Source organism: Pelophylax lessonae, assembly GCF_965119305.1.
Source record: "Pelophylax lessonae genome assembly, chromosome: 2".
NCBI classification, from domain to species: Eukaryota; Metazoa; Chordata; class Amphibia; order Anura; family Ranidae; genus Pelophylax; species Pelophylax lessonae.
This window is the reverse complement of record NC_138769.1, coordinates 369,338,046-369,365,060: the sequence shown is the minus strand read 5'-3', so window position 1 is coordinate 369,365,060 and position 27,015 is coordinate 369,338,046. Positions and strand designations below refer to the sequence as shown.

General features: G+C 48.0%; 1 protein-coding gene across 1 annotated transcript in view; it reads left to right on the top strand.

The window, feature by feature from the left end:
* SPOCD1 (SPOC domain containing 1) overlaps positions 1–27,015 on the top strand; it is a gene marked incomplete at its 5' end in the record, with an annotated part of 374,162 nt that overhangs the window by 163,782 nt on the left and 183,365 nt on the right. Inside the window, one exon of the mRNA XM_082245154.1 lies at positions 7,817–7,970. Coding sequence (XP_082101280.1) covers positions 7,817–7,970 — 154 coding nt within the window. The remainder of the gene's footprint in view (positions 1–7,816; positions 7,971–27,015) is intronic.

Here is a 27,015-nt window from a genome sequence, read left to right as displayed (position 1 = left end):
GGACACAATTCCAGATCTTCTTGACCGATGGGTTTATGCTGCCCCCTACAGGAGTAGGACACTACCCCTGTATGGCAGTCCCAATGGGTATACTTCCATTGCTATAGGACTTCAGTCTTTTTCAGCCTAGTCAGGAGTAAGGACCTAGTTTCTTACTGGGATCTCTGGTCCTAGCATTTTTTCCTTTTTAAACAGATTTTTTTCCTCTTTTATTATTTTCTGTTTCTGTGAGAACTACAATCAACTGCTGGACTGGGCAACAGACTGAATATTCTAGGTCCTTACAGTCTTCCCAGTCCGGCCAGCGAGCGCGACCTGACCTTAGCTTTGCGCTGGATTGGCCGCGACATAGCTCCACTGGACAGGGGCTTGCCGGGAGTTAAACGTCTCGCGAGGACACATAGACCTGGTCATGACCGGAGTCGCAGCGTACCTCTAGCCTGAAGAACCCCCATTCCAAGATAGTGCGGTGGTCTGCCTGACACGGTGCCCGCCCGGTCCCATGGTGTGGTGAGTAGTGTCCCCCCTCCCCTCTGGTGGTTTCTCAGGATGGATGTGGGCCCCTCCCTGGGTTGGTTAGACCCCCAAGTTCCCTTCCTTCCCATATTACACTCCCCCTCACTGTTGGGGTCCCTCTGCGGACCATCCCCTATTCACCTCTGCCTGTACATCTGTGATGCCTCTCTGGATGCAGCCCCCCTAGTCTGCAGGGTGTCTGTGACAGCGGTGACTCTTCGCCTCGTGATATGGCTGAAATACTGGTCTGTGGAGAAGAAGAAGATAGTGACGTATTTCCCTTTTGTAGACCACTTGTTCGGAGCTTCCATGGAGGAGATCATTAAAGGTCTTACTGGAGGTAAGAGTACTCTGCTTCCCTTATACTGCCAGGTGTAAAGAGGCTCGTCACAAGCATGGCCCTTTCCTCACGGCCCATAAGCGGTCCTTTCGTCGCTCGGGATCTACGGACCAGGGATCAAAATCCACCCGTAACCCTGCAACGGGTTCCAAGAGGCCCTGTCCTGGTAAGTCAAGAGCAGGTCCCTCCGGGACCGCAGACAAGCCCACATCTGCCTGAAGAGGCGCCCTCACCCGTATCTGGAGTGGGGGGACGTCTTTGCTTCTTTCCGGATCCATGGACCTCCTGGATTCAAGACAAATGGGTCCAAGAGTTGATTTGGTCCGGTTACAAGATCGATTTTTTCTCGGTCCTTGCCTCTGGCAAGGTTCTTTCCTTTCAATCTGTGTTTGTCCCCAGATCACCTACGAGGTCCCCTGGGGGCGGTACAGGATCTGCTCTAACAGGGGGCCATTGTACCGGTTCCAGAATCGGGGTTTTATTCAAACCTATTTACTGTTCCCAGGAAGGAATGCAAGGTCCGTCCAATTCTGGACCTCAAGACTTTGAACTGCTTAGTGCAGGTTCAGAAATTTTGAATGGAGTCCATTCGCACGGTAGTGGCATCCCTTCATCAAGGGGATTTCCTGGCCTCTATTGATTTCAAGGACGCTTACCTTCATATCCCAATATATGTCAGGCATCAGCGTTTCCTTCGCTTTACCGCGGACGAGGAGCACTATCAATTCGTGGCATTACCCTTTGGTCTCGCCTCGGCTCCTCGGGTGTTTACAAACGTTTTGGCCCCGGTATTGGCATTACTAAGGCAGAAGGGGATTTCGGTACTGGGGTACCTTCTTGATCTCCTGTGAGCAGAGTCTCCGAATGCCTTGAAAGACAATCTGGACATTTAGGTGCGAACCTTGCAAGAGTTCAGGTAAAAACTGAATTTCCAAAAATCTGTTCTGGTCCACTCCACCAAACTGGACTATCTGAGCCTAACCCTGGACACAACCTCAGCCAGGGTGTTTCCTCCGAAGGTTAAACTCCAGAAGTAGCAGGATGGGGTGCGGCTCCTGTTGTCTGACCGGCGATCATCCCTCATGACTTGCATGCAAGTGCTGGGCCTGATGGTTTCTCAACAGGACAGTGATGAGGTTTGTAGCAAGGTCTCGGGATCTCGGGATCCTCTGGCTGACGCCACAGACGCTCTGGTGGCTCCTTGGGGCCAGTATCGTCTGATGTACGCATTTCCTCCGCTAACTCTTCTGCAGAGACTTCTGCGCAGAATCGAGGCAGAAGGAATTCCGGTCATCCTAGTGGCCCCAGACTGGCCTTGCAGGTCCTGGTATGCAGACCTAGTATGGCTGGTCGCCAATGTCCCTTGGAGACTCCCTCTCAGAGAAGATCTGTTAACTCGAGGTCTGATCTTCCATCCTGCTTTACAGTCGCTGGCTTTAACGGCTTGACTATTGAAAGCCAGATGCTGAAGGATAGAGGGGTGTATGAATCAGTAATTCCAATGCTGTTAAAAGCTAGAAAATCTACTTCTAAGAAGATTTATCATAGATTCTTGACAGTGTACCTTGCTTGGTGTGTGTGTGTGTGTGTGTGTGTGTGTGGGGGGGGGGGCGTGTTTTGGAGTATCTCCAAAGTGGTGTAGATCAGCGTTTGGCGTTGGGTACCATCAAAGGTCAGATATCAGCCCTGATGATTTTCTTTCAATGCCCGTTGGTCACAAATTCCTTGGTTCACACCTTTGTTCAGGGGGTCCGCCACCTGATCCCCCAGTGAGGTCTATGTTTCCTCCGTGGGACCTCAATTTGGTGTTGTTGGATCTTCAGAAACCACCTTTTGAAAATATTCTTGAGATTCCTCTTCTCACTTTGACACACAAGGTAGATTTCTTGATGGCTATTACTTCTGCGAGCAGGGTGTCGGAGCTGGCTGCGTTGTCCTGTCGTTCACCCTACTTGGTGGCTCACAGAGACAAAGTGGTGCTTCATACCCGCCAGTGGTTCCTGTCTAAGGTCATCTCTGGTTTCCATTTAAATGAAGATATTGTGTTGTCTTCTTTTTGTCCTAAGCCTAAGCATCCTAAAGAGATTGCCTTACATTCTTTGGATGTGGTTCAGGCAATCAGGGTGTTCCTGGCGGTGACTGAGTTGTTGCGAAAATCGGATTCTCTATTTGTCCTTATGGAAGGACCCCGTAAGGGGATGGCTGTGTCTGCTGCGATAATTTCCAGATTGATCAGGCAGACGGTGGTGCAGGTGCAGGCCTATTCTATTAAGGGTCAGGATACTCCTTCCCTGTTAGGGCGCATTCTACGATGTCGCTTAGTGCCTCCTGGGTCTTCCGCCATCAGGCGTCGGTAGTGCAGGTTTGCAAGGCGGCCATCTGGTCGTCCGTGCACACTTTCACAAAATTTTATAAGGTGGATGTATTGGCATCTGCGGATGCTTCTTTTGGTCGCAAGGTTTTGCAGGCTGCTGTTGGAGAGGTTAGTCCTCTTCGAGGGTGTATTGCAGGTGAGCTCTAGTTGTTCCTGGTTGAGCTCCTGTTTAGCCTTTTGGGGAGTGTGTTTTCTTGCTGTGTTCTTCCCACCCCTCATATTGACACTGCTTTGGGACGCCCCATCGGTCAAGTAGATATGGAGCTGTGTCCGTCAACAAGCAAAAGCGAAAACTGGATTTTTGTCTTACCATAATATCCTTTTCTCTGATGTTCATTGATGGACACAGCACCCGCCCCTCTAATTGAGTTGGGTTTATGTTCTTCTGACAATGCTTGTTACTAAACTGAAGTCCTATAGCAGGAAGTGGGAGTATACTTGTTCAAATTTTTTTCTGCCTAGCGTCCTCCTCCTGTAGGGGGTAGCATAAACCCATTAGTCAAGAAGATCTAGAGCTGTGTCCGTCAATGAACATCAGAGAAAGGGATTTTACGGTAAGACAAAAAATCTATTTTTTTACCTTAATGCATTCCCTGCATTAAAGGGTAACTCTACTTTTGTGGAAGAAAAAATTGCAAATAAAAAAAATATAGTGTATACAACTGAGACTCAAGTCATATTGTAAGTGAATGTTATTACCTTTCCTTTTCAGTCTGCAGTGCTGTCATTTTTTGTAAAATGCAATTGAATATGGCAACCCGGAGGCGTTCCATACACAGAGTGCATACAGAACGCCCCCCAGAAATTTAATTTCTTGCTTGTGTGATTGGCTTACTGATATTCCCTTATGTCTGCACTAAGATACAAGTCAGATTTTGGGCATAGTCTGAAACAATGCAATGCCATTTTTGGTGAGATACTTTCAAAAAGAAATCATGTCAAAATGGATGCATACACTGCCACTTTCCTCATTAGAGCCCTGCAGGTGCATCAGCTGATTGATATTTCTAAAATTACTTTCATACAGATTCAGTCTGCACTTGAACACAGACAAATAAACAGCTATTTATTTAGAATAATAATAAAAGGTATGTATATCCCCCTTGGAAGACATGTTGACCCGGTGTCATACGTGTAGGGGAGGGGCCTGGTGTCTCTATCTTTGCTAGGAAGTGAAGGAGCAGTGAACAGAGTTTCTCCATTCCCACCCGATTGCCATCACACGCTAATACTTGGGATTGCAATTAAGATTTTTTATGTTTGGTGCACGTTGGGCACCCACCAAATGTGAGTACAATACTTTCTTTAAAAAAATATAGTTTACAAAAAGATATAAGCACTATTGTTGTCCCCCCTTCCTTTTTATGTAACACCGTATGGTATTATGAGGGATGCCAACCAGAGTGGAATACTCACTTGAGGAGCTGACACACCATCTACTCCGGGAAAGGCAACCCTGAAAGGGTAATCTGCGCTATAAGACTCTTGCTCAATTGCTGGGTCACAGGAGTGAAGGTCACACACAGGGTGTTGCCGTGAAGGTCACTACAGAGGCTACCACTGGATGCACAATTTATCACTCTATAGTGAACTATTTATAGACATTTTTGGGAAGCGCTATTTCTATTATAGAAGATTATCATCTGGCACTTTTTTCACAAATTTATTTGGAATATGTTTGCACATTTGAGCATATTTTGATTTTCACCAATATTTCACCTATTTATATTATATATATTTTTTTTATTATATATTTATATAATCGCTTATTTATTTGATCACAATGGCACTATTTGCACTTTAGATTTGATGATTGGTTGTCACTAAATATTTATTTCATATTCATAGCACATACTGTATATTTATTATTTGTGATTCAAATATTTATATATTTTTCTATATTTATTCTTGATTGCATTTGCACATATATATATATTTATTTTGAGCACTTGATATTGCGTGGCACTATTTAATTAATGAATTTATGTATTTAGATCAGGATATTGTTTTTCCTTCCCTATGTCCTTCTCTGAAATATTCCAAGGACATTTCCCTCTACTGCCTGTGTAGTGCACACTTACCTCCCAGCTACGGTTTCCTTAAGGAATCGGATTCAATTTTGCATGTCACATCCTTGCCTTTAGCTAACCATTAGCCTTTGCTTCTTGGATCGAACACATCTCAGATGCGTGGATGAAGTGTGTAGTGTCCAGGGGCACTACAAGCTAGAATATAAAACTCCTCCCTGCTTTATGTAGCCATGCCTTTCCAACATCCCCACAAAGAATAGCAGACCTCCAGGCTGCTCTGCCATAATTCCTCCCTCAGTGAAACATAGCCATGGTCCCAGAAAAAGAAAGTTTTCAGGGTTTCTACTCAAATCTGTTCACTGTTTTCAAAGCAGATGGGACTATTCGCCCCATTCTGGATCTAAAGATGCTCAATATCTTGCTGCAAGTGCAAAAATTCTGTACATAGCAGTGTTTCCTTATAAAGTCTCAGAATTATTTATGTATTCCTTAACCACTTGCCTACCAGCGCATTGTAAAATGATGCCTGCAGGAACACTCCCTCGATCCGGGCGGGCGTCATATGATGTTCGCCCAATTACCCAAATACCTCTCTGCAGCCCATCATAGTAGCCGAGTACCTCTGTGTAGCCCATCAGAGTACCCGATTATCTGTCTCCAGCCCAGAGTACCCGATTATCTGTCTCCAGCCCAGAGTACCCGAGTACTTGTCTCCAACCCAGAGTACCCGAGTACTTGTCTCCGGCCCAGAGTACCCGAGTACCTGTCTTCAGCCCAGAGAGCCTGAGTACCTATCTGTAGCCCATCAGATTACCCGAGTACTTGTCTCTAGCCCATTAGAATACCCAAGTACCTCTCTGAAGCACATCAGAGTACCTGAGTAACTTTCTGAAGCTAATCAGTGTACCTGAGTACCTGTCTGCAGCTCATCAGAGTACTTGAGTACCTATCTGCAGCCCATGCCTCCTAGATTATGTGTTGGGGTGTTTGCTTTCCAAAATAGGGTCATTTTGTGGGGGTTTCCAATTGTCCTGGGGCTCCAGGGCCTTCAAATGTGTGATTGGTTGTAATGAAATTATATGTGTAATTTATGCTCCTAGAACACCTGACGGTGCTCCTTGGATGTTGGGCCTCTGTATGTGGCTATGCTGTGACAAAGTCTCACATATGTAGTATCGCCATACTCAGGAGGAGTAGCAGAATGTATTTTGGGCTGTAATGTTTGCTATGCACATGCTATGTGTTAGAAATATCTTATAAATTGACAACTTAGTGTAAAGAAAATATGTTTTCATTTTCTTTCCACATTTTCCAAAAACATGTGGAAAGAAATTAATGTTCAAAATACTCATTATGCCTCATAGAATATATGTTGGGGTGCTTGCTTTCCAAAATGGGGTCATTTTGTGGGTAATTCCATTGTCCTGGTGCTCCAGGGCCTTCAAAAGTGTGATAGGTCGTTATGAAATTATAGGTCTAATTTATGCTCGTAGAACACCTGACGGTGCTCCTTGCATGTTGGGCCTCTGTGTGTGGCCAGGCTGTGTAAAAGTCTCACACATGTGGTATCACCATACTTAGGAGGAGTAGCAGAATGTATTTTGGGGTGTAATTGCAAGTATGCATATACTGTGTGTGAGAAATCACCTGTTATGATAGCAATTTTGTGTTAAAATAAAATAAATAATTTCCTAATTTTCCAAAGAATTGTGGGAAAAAAATACAACTTCAAAAGCTCACCATGCCTCTCACTAAATACCCTGGAATGTCTAATTTCCAAAAAGGGGTCATTTTGGGGGCCTCAAGAAATTAGATAGGCCGTCGGTACATCAGGTGTGATTAGGTGTGATTAATTTTCAATGATTGGCACCACAGCTTGTAGTAGACTCAATAACGTTCACACAGACTAAATAATATCCACTAATTTGGGTTATTTTTACCAAAGATATGTAGCAGTATAAATTTTGGCCCAATTTTATGAAAAAAAAAATTACTCATTTGCAAAATTTTATAAAAGAAACTAAAACAAAATGGTTTTTTTTTTTTTTTTTTTTTTTTTTTTTTTTTTTTTTTTAAATTGTGGCTCTTTTTTCACTTATATCGCAAAAAATAAAAAACCCAGTGATGATTAAATACCACCAAAAGAAAGCTCTATTTGTGTGGAAAAAAATGATAAAAATGGGATTGGGTACAGGGTTGCATGACTGAGTTATTATCATTCAAAGTGTGAGAGCGCTGAAAGCTGAAAATTGGTCTGGGCAGGAAGGGGGTGTAACTGCCCTTTATGGAAGTGGTTAATGAACTCTGAGAAAAGGATTACATGGCTTGTACAAAAGGCCTGTTTTATGTAGGTAGTCATAAGTAAAAAACTTTGCCTACTGAATCCCAAAGCAATCTTTTTTTCCACAGTGTTTCTGTGCCTTGGTTAACTACACAAATGTCATGCTTACAACCTGCTTTGATTGTCCTTTTGGTTTATATTGAAAAAATCAATAAAAGCTTATTGAACCTGAAAAAAATATATAACCATTTTAACTATTTTTACTGATATTGCAGGATTCAAGAGACAGAAAATGTTCAGGAGGAAACTGTGAAAAACCTAGCAAAAACCGTAGAGAAGGAAATGTTTGACTTGTATTGTGATACTGGAATACGATACAAAAATAAGTACAGAAGTTTGATCTTCAATCTGAAAGACACCAATAATAAGGTACACAAATCTTTGCATGTGGTAGTTGAAACAATATGCATGGCAATTAGAGTGTTACTAAACCCACAACAGTAAAATGAGTCTGTATATTCAGTAAAACATGCTTGTTATACTTACTGTGGAACCTAAGGGGTTAATCCTCCGCATTGTGTGAAAAGGCTGTTTGATACTATCTTCTCTGATCCTCCCCTTCTTACACTGTCCCTAATAAATCTACTAATAAGACAGAGTCTTTGGATTCACTCTGCACATGCTCAGTTTGGTGTGTATTGCTAGAGTTATTTTCTTCTCTTGGGAGGGTGCATGTGATCGGTACAGGGCAAATCGGCACTGTCCAGACAGAGGGTCAGGGGTCCTGTAGCCTCATAGGACAGTCAGAGTAGAATGATAATTCCTCCTACAAGCTTTACCAGACATGGATAGAAGTCACAAGACTGCTATATACTGCTGATGAGAAAAAAGTATTTAGCAGTTTATATTTACTAAAATAATTTCTTTCCTCTTTCGTTCACTGACAGACACAGCTCCATGTCTTCTTAGACCCTTGGGCTTATGCTGCTCTCTCTTCCGGAGTAGGACTAGGTGGAAACAATTTTGACTACGTCCCTGAGGCAGTCCCGGGGGGTACCATCACTTCCTGCTATAGGACTTCAATTTTTATGCCTAGTCAGGAGTAAGGACCTGGCTTTTTTTCCTTTTTTAAATGGAAATGTTTACTGTATTTTCGCTTTGTTATTTTCTGTTGAACTACAATCAACAGCTGGACTGGGCGATGAACTGGAAATCCTAGATCCTTATGGCCTTCCCAGTCTGGCCTTCGAGCGTGACCCAACTATTAGCTCCTTGCTAGGTTGGCCGCGACAAGGGCTGGCTGGCGAGTGAAACACCTCACAAGGTCGCATAGCCCTGGTCACGACAATGGTCACGATCAGAGTCGCAGCATACCTTTGGCCTCAGCACCCCCATTCCAAGATGGTGCGGTGGACTGCCGGGAGTGGTGCCCGTCTAATACCAAGGTGTGATGAGTAGTGTCCTCCCTCTTTTCTCTGGGAATTGCTGGATGGTCAGGGGTCCTTCCTGGGTATGGTACGCCCCCCTCTGTCCTTCCTCCCCTCATTGTTTCCCCCCCTCTCCCTATCGGGGTTCTCCCTTCATTGGTCACCCCAACCAGCCCCCAGCCCTCTCCCCTAGGCCTCCTTTGGGGTGCACAGCTGTTTCTGGGTGGGGGGGTGGGGGTGTTATATTGGTGCTGGGCCGGAGGGCGGTGGGAGTGTGCCGCTGGCGGCTCCCTGTTAGGGGTTCCTGCATTTATTGCACTGGGGGGGTTTCTGGGGGGCTCCCCCCTGGTGGAGTATTCCTTCCCTGGGGTCCCGGGTCCCGCAACATCATTTTGCCGTGGATGGTTGTTTTCACCATGCATGGTTGGAATACCTAAGCATTTCTCTAGGAGATATCCCTTTGAGGAGTCTCTCCTGAAGAAACTGAGGGTTCCACTATTGGTGGACTCTCAGGTTTCAAGGCTAAATAAGGCCACACTTTTGCCGATGGAGGATTCTCCATCCTTTAAGTATCCTGTGGACAAGAGAGCTGAGGCTCTGGTTCTTTACCTTTTCACCGTGGCAGGTGTTGAGGCCGGTGTTTGCTATCACCTTGGTATCCCAGACCTTAAGGGAAAGGGTTAAACATTTTACGCCAGGATCTTTAAGGGCATCGGCATCCCCCTGAGCTGGCGGAGCTGGCAAATCAGTTGATTCAGGGGCTACAGTACATTTGTGATGCATCTTTGGATGCAGCCCCTTTGACTGACAGAGTATCTGTGATGGCAGTGATCCTTCGCCGCATGATTTGGTTGAAGTACTGGTCGGCCGACCAGGCTTTTAAAAAGGTGCTGACTTATCTACCTTCTGTAGGTGACCGTTTGTTCGGTGCCGCTATGGAGTAGGGATCGACCGATTATCGGCAAAGCCGATATATCGAGGGGCGATATGCAATTTCCTCTATATATCAGAATCGGCCCTGAAGGTTACCGATATTGCCGATATTTCGGAAAGTGCTTGTACCGGAGTGATGCCTGCAGCTAGAGACATCACCCCAGTACCGGCGTCCATAGGCCGGCTGTCTTGTAATGACAACAGATGCGGCTGAGAAGCCTCTCCGCTGTCAATACAAGGAGCGGGAGGGGACGCCCCCCCCTCCTGCTGCCTTCCGCTGCTCGCCCGGGTCTCCCCTCCCACCGGGAGACCCGGGCAACCAGCCAGCACGGCTGCCGAAGACCCGATCAAAGCCGCATTCGGCTCTGATCGGGTCTCCATGCAAAAACCCGGAAGTGATGTCATGACATCACTTTCGGGTACTGGCGCCAGATTAAAAAAAATGACCGCATTCAAAACAGCCAAACTTGGCGTTTTGAATGCTTTTAAGTGCAGAGGAGTGGTTTGGGGTCCAGATCCCTCCACAAGATTACCTGTCAAGTAAAAAAAAATGTTAAAATTTTTTTTTTTTAAATGTACGAAAATATCGGCCGATACCAATTCGCGATGACCAAAATATCGGTATCGGCAATGAAAAGACGATATTGATCGATCACTACTATGGAGTAAATCATTAGGGGCCTTACGGGAGGTAAGGGTACCTTATTTCTGCAGGTTGTTAGGGGAAAGGTACCTCGTTGTAAACGTTGTCCCTTTTTCTCGCCTCACAAGTGTCTCTTTCGTCCGACTGGATCGCAGGAAAAGGGTTCAAGATCCAACCGTAACTTCACGTCATGGGCGACTCCAAGAGACCCTGGAATGGTAAGTCAAAAGCGGGCACTACTGGTTCCACGGACAAGCCTTCCCCAGCCTGAAGGGGCGCCCTCACCCGTATCTGGGGTGGGGGGACATCTTCGCTTCTTTCCAGGCCCGTGGACCTTGCTCATTCAGGACAAATGGGTCCACGAGCTGATATGGTTCTGCTACAAGATCGAGTTTCGGTCCTTTCCTCCGGCAAGGTTCTTTCCTTCCAATTTACGCCTGTCTCTCAATCGGCTGCAGGGCCTTTACAGGGCAGTGCAGGACCTGTTATCACAAGGAGTCACTGTACCGGTTCCAGAGTCTGGACATTTTCAATGTTTTTATTCAAATCTGTTTACCGTTCCAAGGAAGGAAGGCAAGGTCCGCCTGATATTGGACCCCAAGGCTCTGAACCACTTTGTGCGGGTTCAGAAATTTTGGATGGAGTCCATTCGCACGGTAGTGGCTTTTCTTCATCAACGCGTCGGTCGCGGCATAGCCCCACTTGACGGGTGCTGGCCTGTGAGTTAACTCCTCGCGAGGTCGCATATGACCGAGTCTCCGGCCGAGTCGCAGCGTTCCTCCTGGCCGACAGCTCCCCCATTTCGATAGAGAGGGGTTCTGTCTGGTCACGGTGCCCGCCTGGTTCCTGGTATGGCTAGGAGCTGTCCCCTCTCTTCCCCTAGAGGGTTTTGGGGTGGACGTGGGCCCCTCCTTGGGACGGTCGGACCCCCTGGTTCCCCTCCCTCCCACAGGCACCCACCCTTGCTGAGTCCCTCACCTGCCCCCCCCCGTTTGGGTTTTGTAGCCTGTGTATTCCTATACACAGCGGCTATGTTTGTGTAAAGTCCAGCGGCCATTTTGAGGTGGTTTGCCATTGAAGATAGCGGTGGCCATGACAGTGGAGCCTTGTGGGTGGCGATTTCAGCGGTGGTAGCCCCTCCTCATCCCCTGGTGCTAAATCCTGGACGATTTTACTTCCTGATCGCTGCATGTGTAGTGCATTATCCTGGTGGCTGCAGGCACTTATTTTTGTGGGTGGTGAGTCTGGTGAGGTCCTCTCCCTCTCTGCTCAGGATCACTTGGTGCCTTGTGCCTGGCACCCAGTTGGTGCTGGCAGCGCAGTGGGGGTTGTCGCTTAGCAGTTTTTTAACACCTTTTATAGGGTCCCCCTGGTGACTCATGGAGTCTTTGAAGCACATACCCTCCCCTGATTCCCCTCTCTGAGGTTTTGGGTCCCTCTGGGTCCCAACCATCCATCCATGCACTGATGGCGGTCCTGGAGTCCTTTGTTTCCCGGGTGGAGGTGGCTTTTGGGTGACGGGCTACCAAAAAGCGCCCCTGCCTCATCTGTCTCATCAGAACCTTAATCTGTTTCGGCCGCTGCGGACGTAGGTCACCCTGCTGGGTTTGGAACCACAAGCCTGGAATCCTCTGATAGTGAGGATGATTCCTCCATGACTGTGACCGCGCACAAAAACGCGAAAAGGTGGATGCACTGTTTGTGTCTGTGCGTGAGACCTTAAAGATGGGGAAGAGGAAGCAGCTGAAGCTGCCACGGAGGCACAGGTTCCCATTGGCACTCACAATCCAGATCGGCAAAGGTGTTTCTTTTCCCTGCCTATTTTGACAGAATTGTCGCAAAAGAATGGGGACGACCCCGTGGGGTTCCTTTTTTTTTTTTTTTTTTTCCAAAACATTTTATTGAAATAAAATACAGTAGAATGAAATAACAATTGAACAGCAGTTTGAATGGTACAAAGCGTTACAGAAATATCAACAGTAACATCCAGAACACAATATAAGGGTGGAGGAGCAAACCACGACACAATCGTACATTGGAGCACATGGGTGTACAAGACTGAAACTGAGCATGTAGTATATACCTTAAGTAGTGGACCCCGTGGGGTTCCTAAGTGCTTTACTAGGTTTACCCCTATGAGATGTCCCTTCTTAAGAAGTGGACTGTGCGACCAGTGACGGACCCTCCGATTTCCAGATTGAACAAGGCAACCATGATTCCTGTTGAAGAGGTTGAAGAGTCCCTGGCTTTAAGAACTGGAAGGCGGAGGCTGTGGCCAGCAATATGTACACTCTGGCTGGTTCAGCAATGAGGCAGGTATTCACCATTGCCCTAGTGTCACAAACTCTGAGCAGGCTAAGCTCTTACGCCGTGACCTGGAGGGGGCACAGCTCCTCCCTGCCTTTGCCGAGCTGGCGGACCAGCTGGTCCAGGGGTTGCAGTTTATCTGTGATGCCTTTTTTTTTTTTTTTTTTTATTTATTTATTATTTTCGAAAAGATAAGAAAATACATATAATTACGTTTCACACAATAAAACCATCAATTTTCCCGTAGTATAAATTATCCCTTCCCCTATTTATCCCCCTATTTATCCCCCTATTTGCCCCCCCCCCCCCCCGCTCCATACTAGTTATCTTTCTCTTAGATAGTTATCTCTATCTTTCGCAAAAAGAAAAATGTAATAGGTATTGCTTCGCGGCAAAAAACACGGTAAAAAATTGCGTGACTTTGAGGTCATGGTACAGGCATGGCACAGAAGGTATAGGCATGGCACAGGTGATGGTACAGGCATGGCACAGGCATGGCACAGATGATGGTATAGGCATGGCACAGGTGATGGTATAGGCATGGCACAGGTGATGGTATAGGCATGGCACAGGTGATGGAATAGGCATGGCACAGGTGATGGTATAGGCATGGCACAGGTGATGGTATAGGCATGGCACAAGTGATGGAATAGGCATGGCACAGATGGTATAGGCATGGCACAGGTGATGGAATAGGCATGACACAGATGGTACAGGCATGGCACAGGTGATGGTATAGGCAGGGCACAGATGGTACAGGCATGGCACAGGTGATGGAATAGGCATGGCACAGATGGTATAGGCATGGCACAGGTGATAGAATAGGCATGGCACAGATGATGGTATAGGCATGGCACAGGTGATGGAATAGGCATGGCACAGATGATACAGGCATGGCACAGGTGATGGTATAGGCAGTGCACGGATGGTACAGGCATGGCACAGGTGATGGAATAGGCATGGCACAGGTGGTATAGGCATGGCACAGGTGGTATAGGCATGGCACAGGTGATGGAATAGGCATGGCACAGATGGTACAGGCATGGCACAGGTGATGGAATAGGCATGGCACAGGTGATGGTAAGGTCATGGCACAGGTGATGCAATAGGCATTGCACAGATGGTATAGGCATGGCACAGGTGATAGAATAGGCATGGCACAGATGATGGTATATGCATGGCACAGGTGATGGAATAGGCATGGCACAGATGGTATAGGCATGGCACAGGTGATGGAATAGGCATGGCACAGGTGATGGAATAGGCATGGCACAGGTGATGGTATAGGCATGGCACAGGTGATGGAATAGGCATGGCACAAGTGATGGAATAGGCATTGCACAGGTGATGGTACAGGCATGGCACAGGTGATGGTACAGGCATGGCACAGGTGATGGTATAGGCATGGCACAGGTGATGGAATAGGCATGGCACAGGTGATGGAATAGGCACGGCACAGATGATGGTATAGGCATGGCACAGCTGATGGAATAGGCATGGCACAGGTGATGGAATAGGCATGGCACAGGTGATGGTATAGGCATGGCACAGGTGATGGAATAGGCATGGCACAAGTGATGGAATAGGCATGGCACAGGTGATGGTACAGGCATGACACAGGTGATGGTACAGGCATGGCACAGGTGATGGTATAGGCAGGGCACAGATGGTACAGGCATGGCACAGGTGATGGAATAGGCATGGCACATATGGTATAGGCATGGCACAGGTGATGGAATAGGCATGGCACAGATGGTACAGGCATGGCACAGGTGATGGAATAGGCATGGCACAGATTGTACAGGCATGGCAACGGTGATGGAATAGGCATGGCACAGATGGTATAGGCATGGTACAGGTGATGGAATAGGCATGCCACAGATGGCACAGGCATTGCACAGGTGATGGAATAGGCATGGCACAGGTGATGGTAAGGTCATGGCACAGGTGATGGAATAGGCATGGCACAGATGGTATAGGCATGGCACAGGTGATAGAATAGGCATGGCACAGATGATGGTATAGGCATGGCACAGGTGATGGAATAGGCATGGCACAGATCGTACAGGCATGGTACAGGTGTTGGAATAGGCAGGGCACAGATGGTACAGGCATGGCACAGGTGATGGAATAGGCATGGCACAGATGGTATAGGCATGGCACAGGTGATGGAATATGCATGGCACAGATGGTACAGGCATGGCACAGGTGATGGAATAGGCATGGCACAGGTGATGGTAAGGTCATGGCACAGGTGATGGAATAGGCATGGCACAGATGGTACAGGCATGGCACAGGTGATAGAATAGGCATGGCACAGGTGATGGTATATGCATGGCACAGGTGATGGAATAGGCATGGCACAGATGGTACAGGCATGGCACAGGTGATGGTATATGCATGGCACAGGTGATGGAATAGGCATGGCACAGATGGTACAGGCATGGCACAGGTGATAGAATAGGCATGGCACAGATGATGGTATATGCATGGCACAGGTGATGGAATTGCATGGCACAGATGGTACAGGCATGGCACAGGTGATGGAATAGGCATGGCACAGGTGACGAGTCAGCACTTCCCTGGCTGAGACACTTACCTGGCGACGGCTCGGCTCCCGGCGGCGGCTTCTCCCCCTCCTCGCGACTCCGACGTCCGTCCTCTTCTGCTCAGCTCCCGGCGGCGGCTTCTCCCCTCCTCGCGACTCCTCTTCTGCAGCGGCGGGAAGCTGACCGGGCGGTGACGGTGAGTGACTGATGCACGCACCGGCACCGCCCCCAACGAGGTCAGCATGGATGTCCTTAATCATGATTGGTCCAGGCTGGAGTCTGGACCAATCATGATCCAAGACATCACAAAAGGGGGGTGGTGTAGCGCCGTGCTCTGCGCTACAGTTACGCCCCAGAAGGCTGCCATTTGGCGCCTCTGCTGGTGGAAAACCCCACCCCCCCATAGGCACCAATGGAGCGGGCTCCAAAAGGGGGGTGGGTGTAGCGCAGTGCTCTGCGCTACAGTTACGCCCCAGAAGGCCGCCTCTCGGCGCCTCTGCGGGTGGAAAACCCCACCCCCCATAGGCACCAATGAGGCGGGCGCCCCTTGTGGGCAAAATTTTTTTTTTTTTTAATCTTTTTTTTTTTTGGGGGGGGGGGCGGCGCCCCTGCGCCCCCTATGGGCCGGCCGCCACTGGCCATCTGCCGCATCAACAGAATTGTTCTTATGCCATTATCCCATTATCTCTATTGCCAGTACTTTTGCGAAGAGTTTTGTATCAATATTTAGTAATGAGAGGGGTCTATAGCTTGAACATACAGTCACATCTTTTCCTTCTTTCAGGATTACTGTAATTGATGCCAAGAGGGCTTCCCTACTCATACTGTACTCTTGCCCTAATCCATTAACCACTTAAGCCCCGGAAGATTTTACCCCCATTCCGACCAGGGGATTTTTTGCGATTTTTTACTGCGTGACTTTAACGGACAATTGCGCGGTCATGCGACGCTGTATCTAAACGAATGTGACGTCCTTTTTTTCCCACAAACAGAGCTTTCTTTTGGTGGTATTTGATCACATGTGCGATTTTTTACTTTTTGCGCTATAAACAAAAAAAAAAAACGTAAATTTTGCAAAAATAACAATATTTTTCACATTTTTTTATATGAAATTCCTCCCCATAAAAAATGTAAAAATCAAAATTTTTTAACATTTTTGGCCAATTTGTTTTCTGCTACATATGTTTGGTAAAAAAAAATCGCAAAAAGCATATTTTGATTGGTTTGCGCAAAAGTTATTGCATTTACTAACTAAGGGAAAGATTTCTGTCATTTTTAGTGTTTTTTTTTTTTTAATGCGTAATGGCGGCGATCTGCGATTTTTTTCTGCGGTACTGCGACATTGCGGCGGACAGATGGGACCCTTGACTGACATTTTTGACACTTTTGGGGTTACCAGTGACATTACTGCAGTAATCAGTGCTATACATATGCACTGTTACTGCAAAATGACACTGGCAGGGAAGGGGTTAACTTCATTGGGGAGGGAGGGGTTAAGTGTGTCCCTAGGGGCGTGCTTTCTACTGTGATTGGCTGTGGCTACTAGTGTAGGAACAGTGATCAACGGTCCTACATAGTAGAACCGTCTGATCACTGTTTCTACACAGGGGAGAATGACAGGCGGCTTGTTTACATCAGCCGCCTGACTTTCTCCCTCTACCGCCGATCGGTGAGTGACTTTTAGTTTGGGTATTAGCAGATCTTTGTCTTTTATAATAGTTTACCGTGAACCCATCTGGCCCGGGCCTCTTCCCTGATGGTGTGGTTTTAAGGGCTATATTTATCTTCTATCTTCTGTGATTTGGGCTTCTAGTAGATCTAATTTATCTTGTTGTATTCTAGGTAGTTTCGCCTCTTTTAGGTATTGTTTAATTTTCTTCATTTTAGTCAAATCCCTCTCTTCTCCTGTTTCTTTGACATTATAAAGTTTCCCATAATATGCCTGAAATACTTTTCTTATATCGGTCGTTGAGTATACCATTTCCCCCTTGGCATCCTTCATTTTCTCTATATAATTTATCGTTTTCTTTTTTTTTTATAACCATCGCGAGTTTCTTCCTAATCTTATTGTTTCCTTGGTAATTCTCTTTAGTAACTTTCCTGATTTCCTGTCTGATTTCTTGTTCTAGTAATTCTTTTAATTCTTCTCTTTTTATTACTAGTTGGTGTTGGATATCGACCATCTTAGTATTTCTCTTACGTCCTCCGACAGTCGCCGCCTCCTCTAAGTCATCACTGTTGGGTATTGACTTCTGCTCCGCAGGAGTAGCTAGGCATAAAGACTTACCCCCCTGCAGTGACCACTCCCAACTCAGTTTTAATCTGCCTAGCGTCAGGAGTAGTTAGGCTTCCCTGTGCTGGGGCTACAGTCTCAGCCTATCTAATCTTTTTTATTTGATTTTCTTTTGAAAATGTCAGTTTTCTCTTACTTTACTAGCTGTTTATTTTGTCAGCTTTAGTTTTAGTAATTTCTTCGGATGAAGATGGATCATGCGGTGCTGGGATTCGGACTGACCGCCCTGGTTCTCCAGGGCAGAGAGTCAGATGGACCCCCAGCCCGCCATCGAGCGTTCAGCTATGGTTGGCCCTGGCACTATGAACGACCCATCCCTGTTCGTAGCAGGGATGCAGCCGTGAGGTGGCTACCTCACAGGACACATCTGCGATGCTGCAGTGTCATGTCCCTGGCAAACGGCACTCCCTGTCAGATGAGGACAGCGGATTTCCGTTCATAGAGGCAAGAGGTAAGTACTTCTGTTTGGGGCCTCTGTCTGGGGTGGCAGTCCTGTGTTGCTGTGGGTCCCCATGTCTGTACCTGTGTGACTCCCTGATGCGGTCCCTGCGGGGATCGCTTGTGCATGCGCTGCGGTGCTGTATGTTTTTGGGGGTCCCCTTCCCTGTGTCACTTCGTCGCTTGTTGGGGGTACAGATTGTGTGTGTGGCGGCCGCAGCGGGGTGAATCCGCGCTGTCCGCCATTTTAGGTATGGGCAGGCATGTTTGGCTTCTCTATGGGCAATCTACATGCTGTTTTTGGCGCCATCCGCCGCCATCGTTCCGACCGCATGTCCGGCGGCCATTTTGGCGGAGCCTCCCATGCAATCCTGTGGGGCAGCCATTTTCCCTGGGTCATGCAGCCTATAAGTTCAGCCTACTTTAGCAGCACTTCCTTTTCCTCTGAAGCAGGACACTCGGTGGCAACACTCAGCGGGGCTCTGCAGGTTATTGCTCTCAATATCTTTCTGTATTGTCATTTCTGGCTCAGTTTTTTTCTCTCCTGTTTGGGGGTCTTTGTCACTGTAGCTGAAGCGGTGGGCTGCGCACTCCGCAGCGATCTTAAAGGGACAGTACTAACTTTATTGCACTGTTGTTTTTGTCACCTTGAGCAATGGATTCTCAGGACAGCAAATTCCCCCCAGCTCTGGTGGGGGTCCCCAGTTCTTCTGTGGCCCCTCTGAGACCTGATTTGGCTGCTGTAGTGGCGACCTTGGTGTCAAATATGGAAATGTTGATGGCTGAACGTGCTGCTAAAAAGAGGCCCAGATTGTCTCTCTCCTCTGATTCAGATGGTGATATGGCTGCTACTGCTGCGAGCGTGCCCTTTTCAGGGTCTCGCTCATCCTTGGACCTGCTGGGGTCTGAGGGGGAGGCAGAGGTGGAAGGGGTTGATACCTCTTCCGGGGTCGCCTGAAGAGCGGGCGTCCATGGATGAATTAATTGTTTCTGTTAAGGAAACACTACATTTGGAGGATGAGCTCTGTCTTCCGGGCGTTGTGTCCTCATTTGGGACGCACAGGACCCGCAAGTCGGCGCAGGTTTTTCCCTGCTCACCTGAGTTTCATTACACTGTTAATGAAATGTGGCGCACGTTAAAACGTCCATTCCTGGTACCTAGTCGGTTCAAATTGCTTTATCCTTTTGCACCGGTTACGGAATCGCGATGGTGTGTGCCTCCACAGGTAGATCACACTGTGGCCGTGTTAAACAAGGCTACTTTGGTTCCTTCTGAGGATGCCCCGTTTTTCCGGGATCCCACGGATCGGCGGTTTGAGTCTCTAGCCTGCCATTCCTATACGGTGGCGGGCTCGTTGCTCAGACCCGTTTTCGCGTCCGTTTTGGTGGCTCAGGCGGTGGCTGATTGGACGAAGGTGCTTAGGAGCAACCTCGTTTCTGATGATGTTCCGCCTGCCCGGCTGGAAATGGTGGATCAAATCCACCAGGGAATCATGTATCTGTGTGATGCGGCCTTGAATGAGGCCCCTTTAGTAGCAAGCCTCTCTAGTGTCTCGGTACTTAACCGGCGACTGATATGGCTGAAGAGCTGGTCGGCTGACCAGTTCTCGCGGAAAACAGTTGCTGATTTTCCCTATGCTGGCTCTCGCATTTTTGGCGAGGCGTTGGATACCCTGGTAAAAGGCGTCACGGGGGGCAAGAGCACCATGCTGCCCCAGAACCTGAAGAACAAGTCCTTTCGGGGCAAGCGGGGTTCTGCGCCTAGATCCACTCAGGGGTCCTTTCGTGCCTTTCTGAACCAATCCAAGGGCAAGCCCTTCAGGGCCCAGGGCAGTCAGAAGAAGCCCTGGGCGGGTAAGCAGAAGTCCGGCAATGCCGGCTCGGCGGGTCAATCTGCCTCTGCCTGAAGGGGCGCCCTCACCCATTTCAGGGGTGGGGGGACGTATGCGCGGTTTCCTCCAACCTTGGCTGCTCCGGATATCAGACAGGTGGGTTCTGGAAATTGTTCGATCGGGATACAAGATCGAATTCCTTTCCCAGCCGGCGGACAGATTCTTTCCCTCAAATCTTCATTTGCCTCCGGGGCGTCTGCAGGACCTGCATCAAGCGGTACAGGACCTTCTTGCTCAGGGGGTAATAGTCCTGGTGCCTCATCGGGACAGGTTTCGGGGGGTTTTATTCAAATCTGTTCACTGTGCCCAGAAAGGAGGGCAAAGTGTGTCTTATTCTGGACCTGAAAGCGCTGAACCGCTTCGTGCGTGTTCGGAAGTTCCGTATGGAGTCTCTCCGTTTGGTGGTGGCCTCCTTGAGTCCAGGAGAATTCCTGGCCTCAATAGATCTGAAAGATGCGTACCTGCACATCCCCATTTTCGAGGGTCATCAGCGGTACCTTCCTTTTGCTATCGCAGAGGACCACTACCAGTTTGTGGCGTTACCTTTCGGTCTCGCTTCGGCACCAACAGTGTTTACCAAAGTGTTGGCGCCGGTTCTGGGCCTTCTGAGGGCTCAGGGCATTGCGGTCTTGGGTTACCTGGACGATCTACTTCTGAGATCACGTGCCAGCCAGGACCTAGTGCGCGATCTGTCCACCACGGTACAGACGCTCCAGGAGTTCGGATGGACCATCAACGTTCAGAAATCGACGTTGTCTCCATCGCTTCGTCTTCCCTACCTGGGAATGATTCTGGACTCTGCTCAGGCAAAGGTGTTTTTGCCGGAGGACAAGCTCCGGACTTTGCGGGACGAGATCAGGTCCCTCAGGGACAGCCCGTCCTCGTCACTCAGGGCCTGTATGCGGGGCCTGGGGTTGATGGTTTCGGCCTTCAAGGTGATACCCTTTGCTCAGTTTAACACGCGGGCTCTCCAAGCGGAGATCCTGGACATGTGGGACAGACTGCCTCAGTCCCTGGGTCTGTGTGTCTCCTTGAGTCGTCAGACCAGATTGGCTCTTCTGTGGTGGCTCCAGTCCCCGTCGGTGGCGGAAGGCAAGTCCTTCCGTCCGTTGGTGTGGACGGTGATTACCACGGATGCCAGCCTGTCGGGCTGGGGTGGAGTCCTGGGCAACCTGTCTGCCCAGGGCACTTGGTCGGAGGAGGAGTCCTCCCTCCTGATAAATGTGCTGGAATTGCGAGCGATAAAACTCTGTCTCTTCCAGTGGTCGGACCGTCTTCGGGGCCGTCCTGTCCGGGTACAGACGGACAATGCTACCGCGGTGGCTTACATCAACCACCAAGGGGGCACCAGGAGTGCTTGGGCGGCCCAGGAGGTGACCGACATTCTGTCTTGGGCCGAGACTCATGTCCCGGCGATCTCGGCAGTTCACATTCCTGGTGTGGAGAATTGGCAAGGCCGACTATCTGAGCTGCCAGACCCTGGACCAGGGGGAATGGTCCCTGCACCCGGAGGTCTTCCAAATGCTGTGTGCGAGGTGGGGATCCCCGGACGTGGATCTGTTCGCATCCCGGCTAAATCGAAAGGTGGAAAGGTTTGTGGCAAGAACGCGCGATCCGCTGGCGGACGCCTCGGATGCGTTGGTAGCCCCTTGGCATCAGTATCGTCTGATGTATGCCTTTCCCCCGATTCAGTTGCTATCCCGGTTCCTCCGCAGGTTAACCTCGGAACCGCACCTGGTGATTCTGGTGGCTCCGGACTGGCCGCACCTCTCCTGGTACGCCGACGTTGTTCACCTGGCAGTGGCGCCTCCATGGCGTCTGCCTTTGCGGGAAGATCTCCTGTCTCAGGGTCCGATCTTCCATCCTGCTTTACAGTCGCTGGCTTTAACGGCCTGGCTGTTGAGACCCAGGTCCTGAGGGACAGGGGTCTCTCCTCTGAGGTCATCCCTACCCTTGTCAAGGCTAGGAAAACCTCCTCTGGTAAAATCTATTACCGTACCTGGAAGGCTTATTTCGCCTGGTGTGAGTCCAAGGGGTTCTCCCCTCGCTCATACTCGGTGTCGAGAGTGTTGGACTTCCTCCAGTCTGGTGTGGACCAGTGCCTGGCGCTGGCCACGATCAAGGGCCAGGTGTCCGCACTCGCTATTCTTTTCCAACGCCCTGTGGCGTCTCATTCCCTGGTTCGCACCTTCATTCAAGGTGTGCGACATTTGGCTCCTCCCAGGAAGGAGCCCTTACCTCCATGGGACTTGAACTTGGTTCTGTCCGTGTTACAGCGTGCTCTCTTTGAAAACATTCGGGATATATCGTTGCCTCTGCTGTCTAAGAAGGTTGCCTTTTTGGTGGCGATCACTTCGGCTCGCAGGGTGTCGGAACTGGCAGCGTTATCTTGCCGTTCTCCATACTTGGTGATTCACTGGGATAAGGTGGTCTTGCGTCCGCATCCCTCCTTTCTTCCTAAGGTGGTCTCTGAGTTCCACATTAATGAGTACATTGTCCTTCCTTCGCTTTGTATGAAGCCTAAGCATCCTAAGGAGGTTGCTCTGCATTCCTTGGATGTTGTCAGGGCGATCAGGGTTTACCTGTCATCTACGGAGTCCTTTCGGAAGACGGACTCACTCTTTGTCCTTCCTGAGGGACCTCGGAAGGGCATGGCTGCATCTGCAGCGACTATTGCCAAATGGATCAGACAGACCATTGAACAGGCTTACGCCTTGAAGGAACGGGTTCCACCCTTCCCTGTTAAGGCGCACTCTACCAGATCTATGAGTGCGTCCTGGGCCTATTGGCATCGGGCCTCGGTGGCCCAGGTGTGCAAGGCTGCGACTTGGTCGTCGGTGCACACTTTTTCCAAATTCTACAAAGTAGATGTTCTGGCATCAGCTGATGCCTCCTTTGGCCGCAAGGTTCTCAGTGCGGCAGTGCCATGAAGGACACTTGTTTTTTTATGGGTCCATGGCTGTTGGTATTTGCTTTCCTGGGCTGTTGCTCCTGTTTTCTGTTGCCCAGAGGTTCTCTTACTGTGCATGTAAGGTTCCTTTCTCTGATGTGGGTACTGCGTTGCCTTTTCTACAGTTGCGTCCCCCACCCCTCATGTCTATACTGCTTTGGGACATCCCAACAGTGATGACTTAGAGGAGGCGGCGACTGTCGGAGGACGTAAGAGAAAACGGAATTTTTGTAAAATCTTACCTGTAAAATTCCTTTCTCTGAGTCCTCCGACAGTCGCCGCCCCGCCCCTCTTTTGGGGTTCTTATTACCTACTGCTATGCTACCAAACTGAGTTGGGAGTGGTCACTGCAGGGGGGTATTGACCAGATGGGACAGCCCCCATGGGTGTGTATATGCAAATGCCTTTGTTCTTTTGACTAAGTCTTTATGCCTAGCTACTCCTGCGGAGCGGAAGTCAATACCCAACAGTGATGACTTAGAGGAGGCGGCGACTGTCGGAGGACTCAGAGAAAGGAATTTTACAGGTAAGATTTTACAAAAATTCAGTTTTTTATGGCTTTGTTCTAATTCATAAATCTCTTTTATCAATTTTTCTTTATGTTTTACTCTCTCTTTTTTCCTTCTTGACCCTTTAGAGATTGAAATCCCCCTCATGTAGGCTTTTTGTGCCTCCCAAAGTATGTTTTTTGAGGTTTCTTCATTTTCGTTAATGTGGAAGTATAGTTCTAATTCTTTTCTAATTTCTTCTCCCTATTTTTATCCCTCAACAATTCCTCATTTAATCTCCAAGCATTTGTTTTTAGTTGTCCCTCTAATATTTTCAGCTTTATTTTAACGGGAGCATGATCCGACCAGGTCTTAATCCCTATTTTAGCTTCTGTCACTGATTCAATCCCTCTATGGTCTATCATAATGTAATCGATCCTCGAATGTATTTTATGTACAGAGGAGTAGAACGTATAATCTCGTTCTTTCGGATGAAGCACTCTCCAAATATCCAATAATTGACATTGTAATAGCTTCTTTTTAATCGTTTTTAAATGTGTTGCTCTGCTCCTCTGTACAGTTGAGGTACAATCCATTTCTGGATCAAGGCAAAAGTTGAAATCTCCTGCTAACATCACTCTCCCTTTTCTAAATTCTATTAGTTTGTCTAGGATTTTCCCGAGATATCGCATGGGTTTATAATTTGGGCAGTATACGTTTACCAGAGTCACCTCCCTAGTATGTAGTTTCCCTTTCAGGAAGAGGAATCTTCCCTCATGGTGTGCCATCCTCTCCTCCAGGACAAAGTGGGTTCCTTCGGCGAACCCAATAGCCACCCCTTTTGATTTTTTTGTTATAGAATCAGATTAATACCAAATGGGGTGTTCTTTTGAGTAAAATCTGGTATTAGATGTATGTAGGATATGGGTTTCCTGTAAGAAAACTAGATCGGCTCCTATATTTTTAATTTCTTTCGGGATTTTCTGTCTCTTCTCATGGGAATTCAGTCCTCTAATGTTGTACATTACATAACTAATTTCTGTCATTGTTTGTGTAGTTGAAAGAGGCATTATATTCCCCGGAGAACAAAGGGAAATCCAACTTGTCTGAAAAAAGTAAATGGAGTGGGTATACTAGATCACAGATTACTCTTCCTTTTCTCCCTTTTCCCCTTGACCCCCCCTCCCCTCTCCAGGCCCTCCCACCTACCCCCCTGCCCTCCCTACCCCCTCCCTCCCCTCCCATATCCCCCCTCCCTTACAGCCTCCTGTTTGCGTATTGGTGGGTTGTCAGGGCCCCTTATTTTTGGGCCCCTGCTGTCGATCAACTACCTCCCTCCTTGTATTGACTTTGCCCCCAAGGGTGAGGCTCTACACCTGGACGCCCAGCTCCCCTCTCTTTCCTCTGGAGCTATACTGGAGAAGAGTCGCTCAGTCCCCCAGTGTCTCCCCCCCCCACCCCCGGGTCTCGTATTTGTCTCTTTTCTACTCCTCGTCCCCCACCCCGCCTCCCGCTGATCCCCCTCCCGCCGCCCTGTCTCTGTAAGATTTCTTCTTGGTCTTCAAGTGCTGTTCATCTTCTTCTTCACCTCTTTTACTCCTCATGGTTGTTCATCCAGGGATTTCAGGTATTGGAATTTTTAAGATCTCACAGAAGTCCTCCAGTTCTTCCGGAAATCTTAATCTTAATGTCTTCCCTTCTCTTCAAACTCCTTAGCATGCCGGGTATCCCCAGAAGTATTCGACGCTATGTTGTTCCAATATTTCCATGATTGGTTTAAGTTTCTGTTTCCTTGCCAATGTCTCCTGTGACAAGTTGGCATATACTTGTAGCTCTGTTTCTTTGTATCTTAATAGGGGACGACTTTTTATTTTTTCCCAGATCAGAGATCTTGTTTCGTATCTGTGAAATCTCACTATAACATCTCTTGAGGTCTCTTTTGGTGCATTTTGTGGTTTCCTTATTCTGTGAGTTCTTTCAATTTCCAATTTTGCTGTTATTTCTCTTCCCAGTAAGGGATTAAAAATGATTTCCAACATTTCTTCTAGGTTTTCATCTTGCCCTTTTTCTGGGAGTCCATGAATTCTTAAATTTTTCCTTCTATCCCTATTTTCCTGGTCTTCTAGTTTGTAGAGTAGTGCTATTTGTGCTTTCCTCATTTCAGCTTTAAGTACCTTTTAATTATTTTCCTTGATGTTCTGTTTTCTCTTCTACTTCTTCTACTCTCCTTAACATATGTCCTAGGTCACCATGTAGTATTGCCATGTCTTTTTTGATGGACTGTTCCAGATTTAAGAACATTTCCTTTATTTCCTCTCTTGTGGGCAGTTGGCTTTGGTCCCTTCGAACCTCCTCTCCACTAAACTCAGGGTTTTCATCTGTCTGTCCCTTATCCATCTGAACACTTCTTTTAGCTGCTCCAAGTTACTTTCTTCATTTATTTCTACTGTTTTCTGGTTACAGGTTTTTTTTGTTATTTTCGTTATTTTTGGTTTTGTTGATATTTGCTTCTCACTGCTTTCTGCTGTAGCTTCAGAGGTCATGTATCTTTTAATAGATGCTGGACTTGCGCTTAACTTTGGTAATTTTCCTCAGCCATCTTTTGTTGATTTATTTTTCATTTTCTCTTGATCTTTTTTCTAATACGCCTGAGTTTAAGAGTAGCAATGCCTGATGTATATGTTTCAATTCTCAGTTTTTATTTATGGGCTCGGTTCACTATCCTCCCCGCTATTGCCGTTACTTTATACCCGCAGACCCTGGGAATTAACACTCCTTTAGCCTTCCTAAGAGGGGTTTGAATACTACATAGTGTCCTCGGATCTGGTTCCAATTTTCACATTTAAATTCATCAAGTGTATTCAACATCAGACTCAGGTGTCATACATATACAAATCCCAAAGTCAGCTATAAGATACCGCTCATTTGATCTTTTTAGTTACTCCTGTTTTACACTGTATCACATCAGCTTTAGAACTTTAGCACCACCAACGCTTTCAAGGATGCATATAATAGTCTTATTATTGAAGCGTTACAATGTCAGCAGCCTCTCTTCAGACCTATCACGTCCAGTGCATAGGTTAATAGCTTGTAGCAGTCTGATGTTTCGATTTATATGTCAATAACATTTCCCCTCTCACCGTTCCCGATCTCCAGGAGCTCGTCTGTTGTCCTCTGTGATTGATGGTTCCTACTTGCCCGGGAATCTCTGCATCACATGCTACAGGGGGAAGCCTGTCTGCTCCAGTCCTCTGTACGCCGCACGCCGGGCTCACAGACACCTTCCCGGCATCCGCGGCTTCTCCTCTCCTTCTAGGCTCCCCTGCGTGTCCCCAACAGGTTCTCCCAGCAGGCTCAATACTGGATCACGGCGTGGCTCAGGCAACTTGAGCAGCAGGGACAGCGGTGATTTCAGGGCAGAATCGGCGGGGTCTAGCGGGTGGATGGAGTGGGGAGGATCTCCACTCTTCTCAGCATCCCGGCGAGGTGTTTCTCAGGGACTAGGCAGCTCTCCTCTCTGGCGCCATTAGCAGGCCCCTCCCCAGTGTGTGATG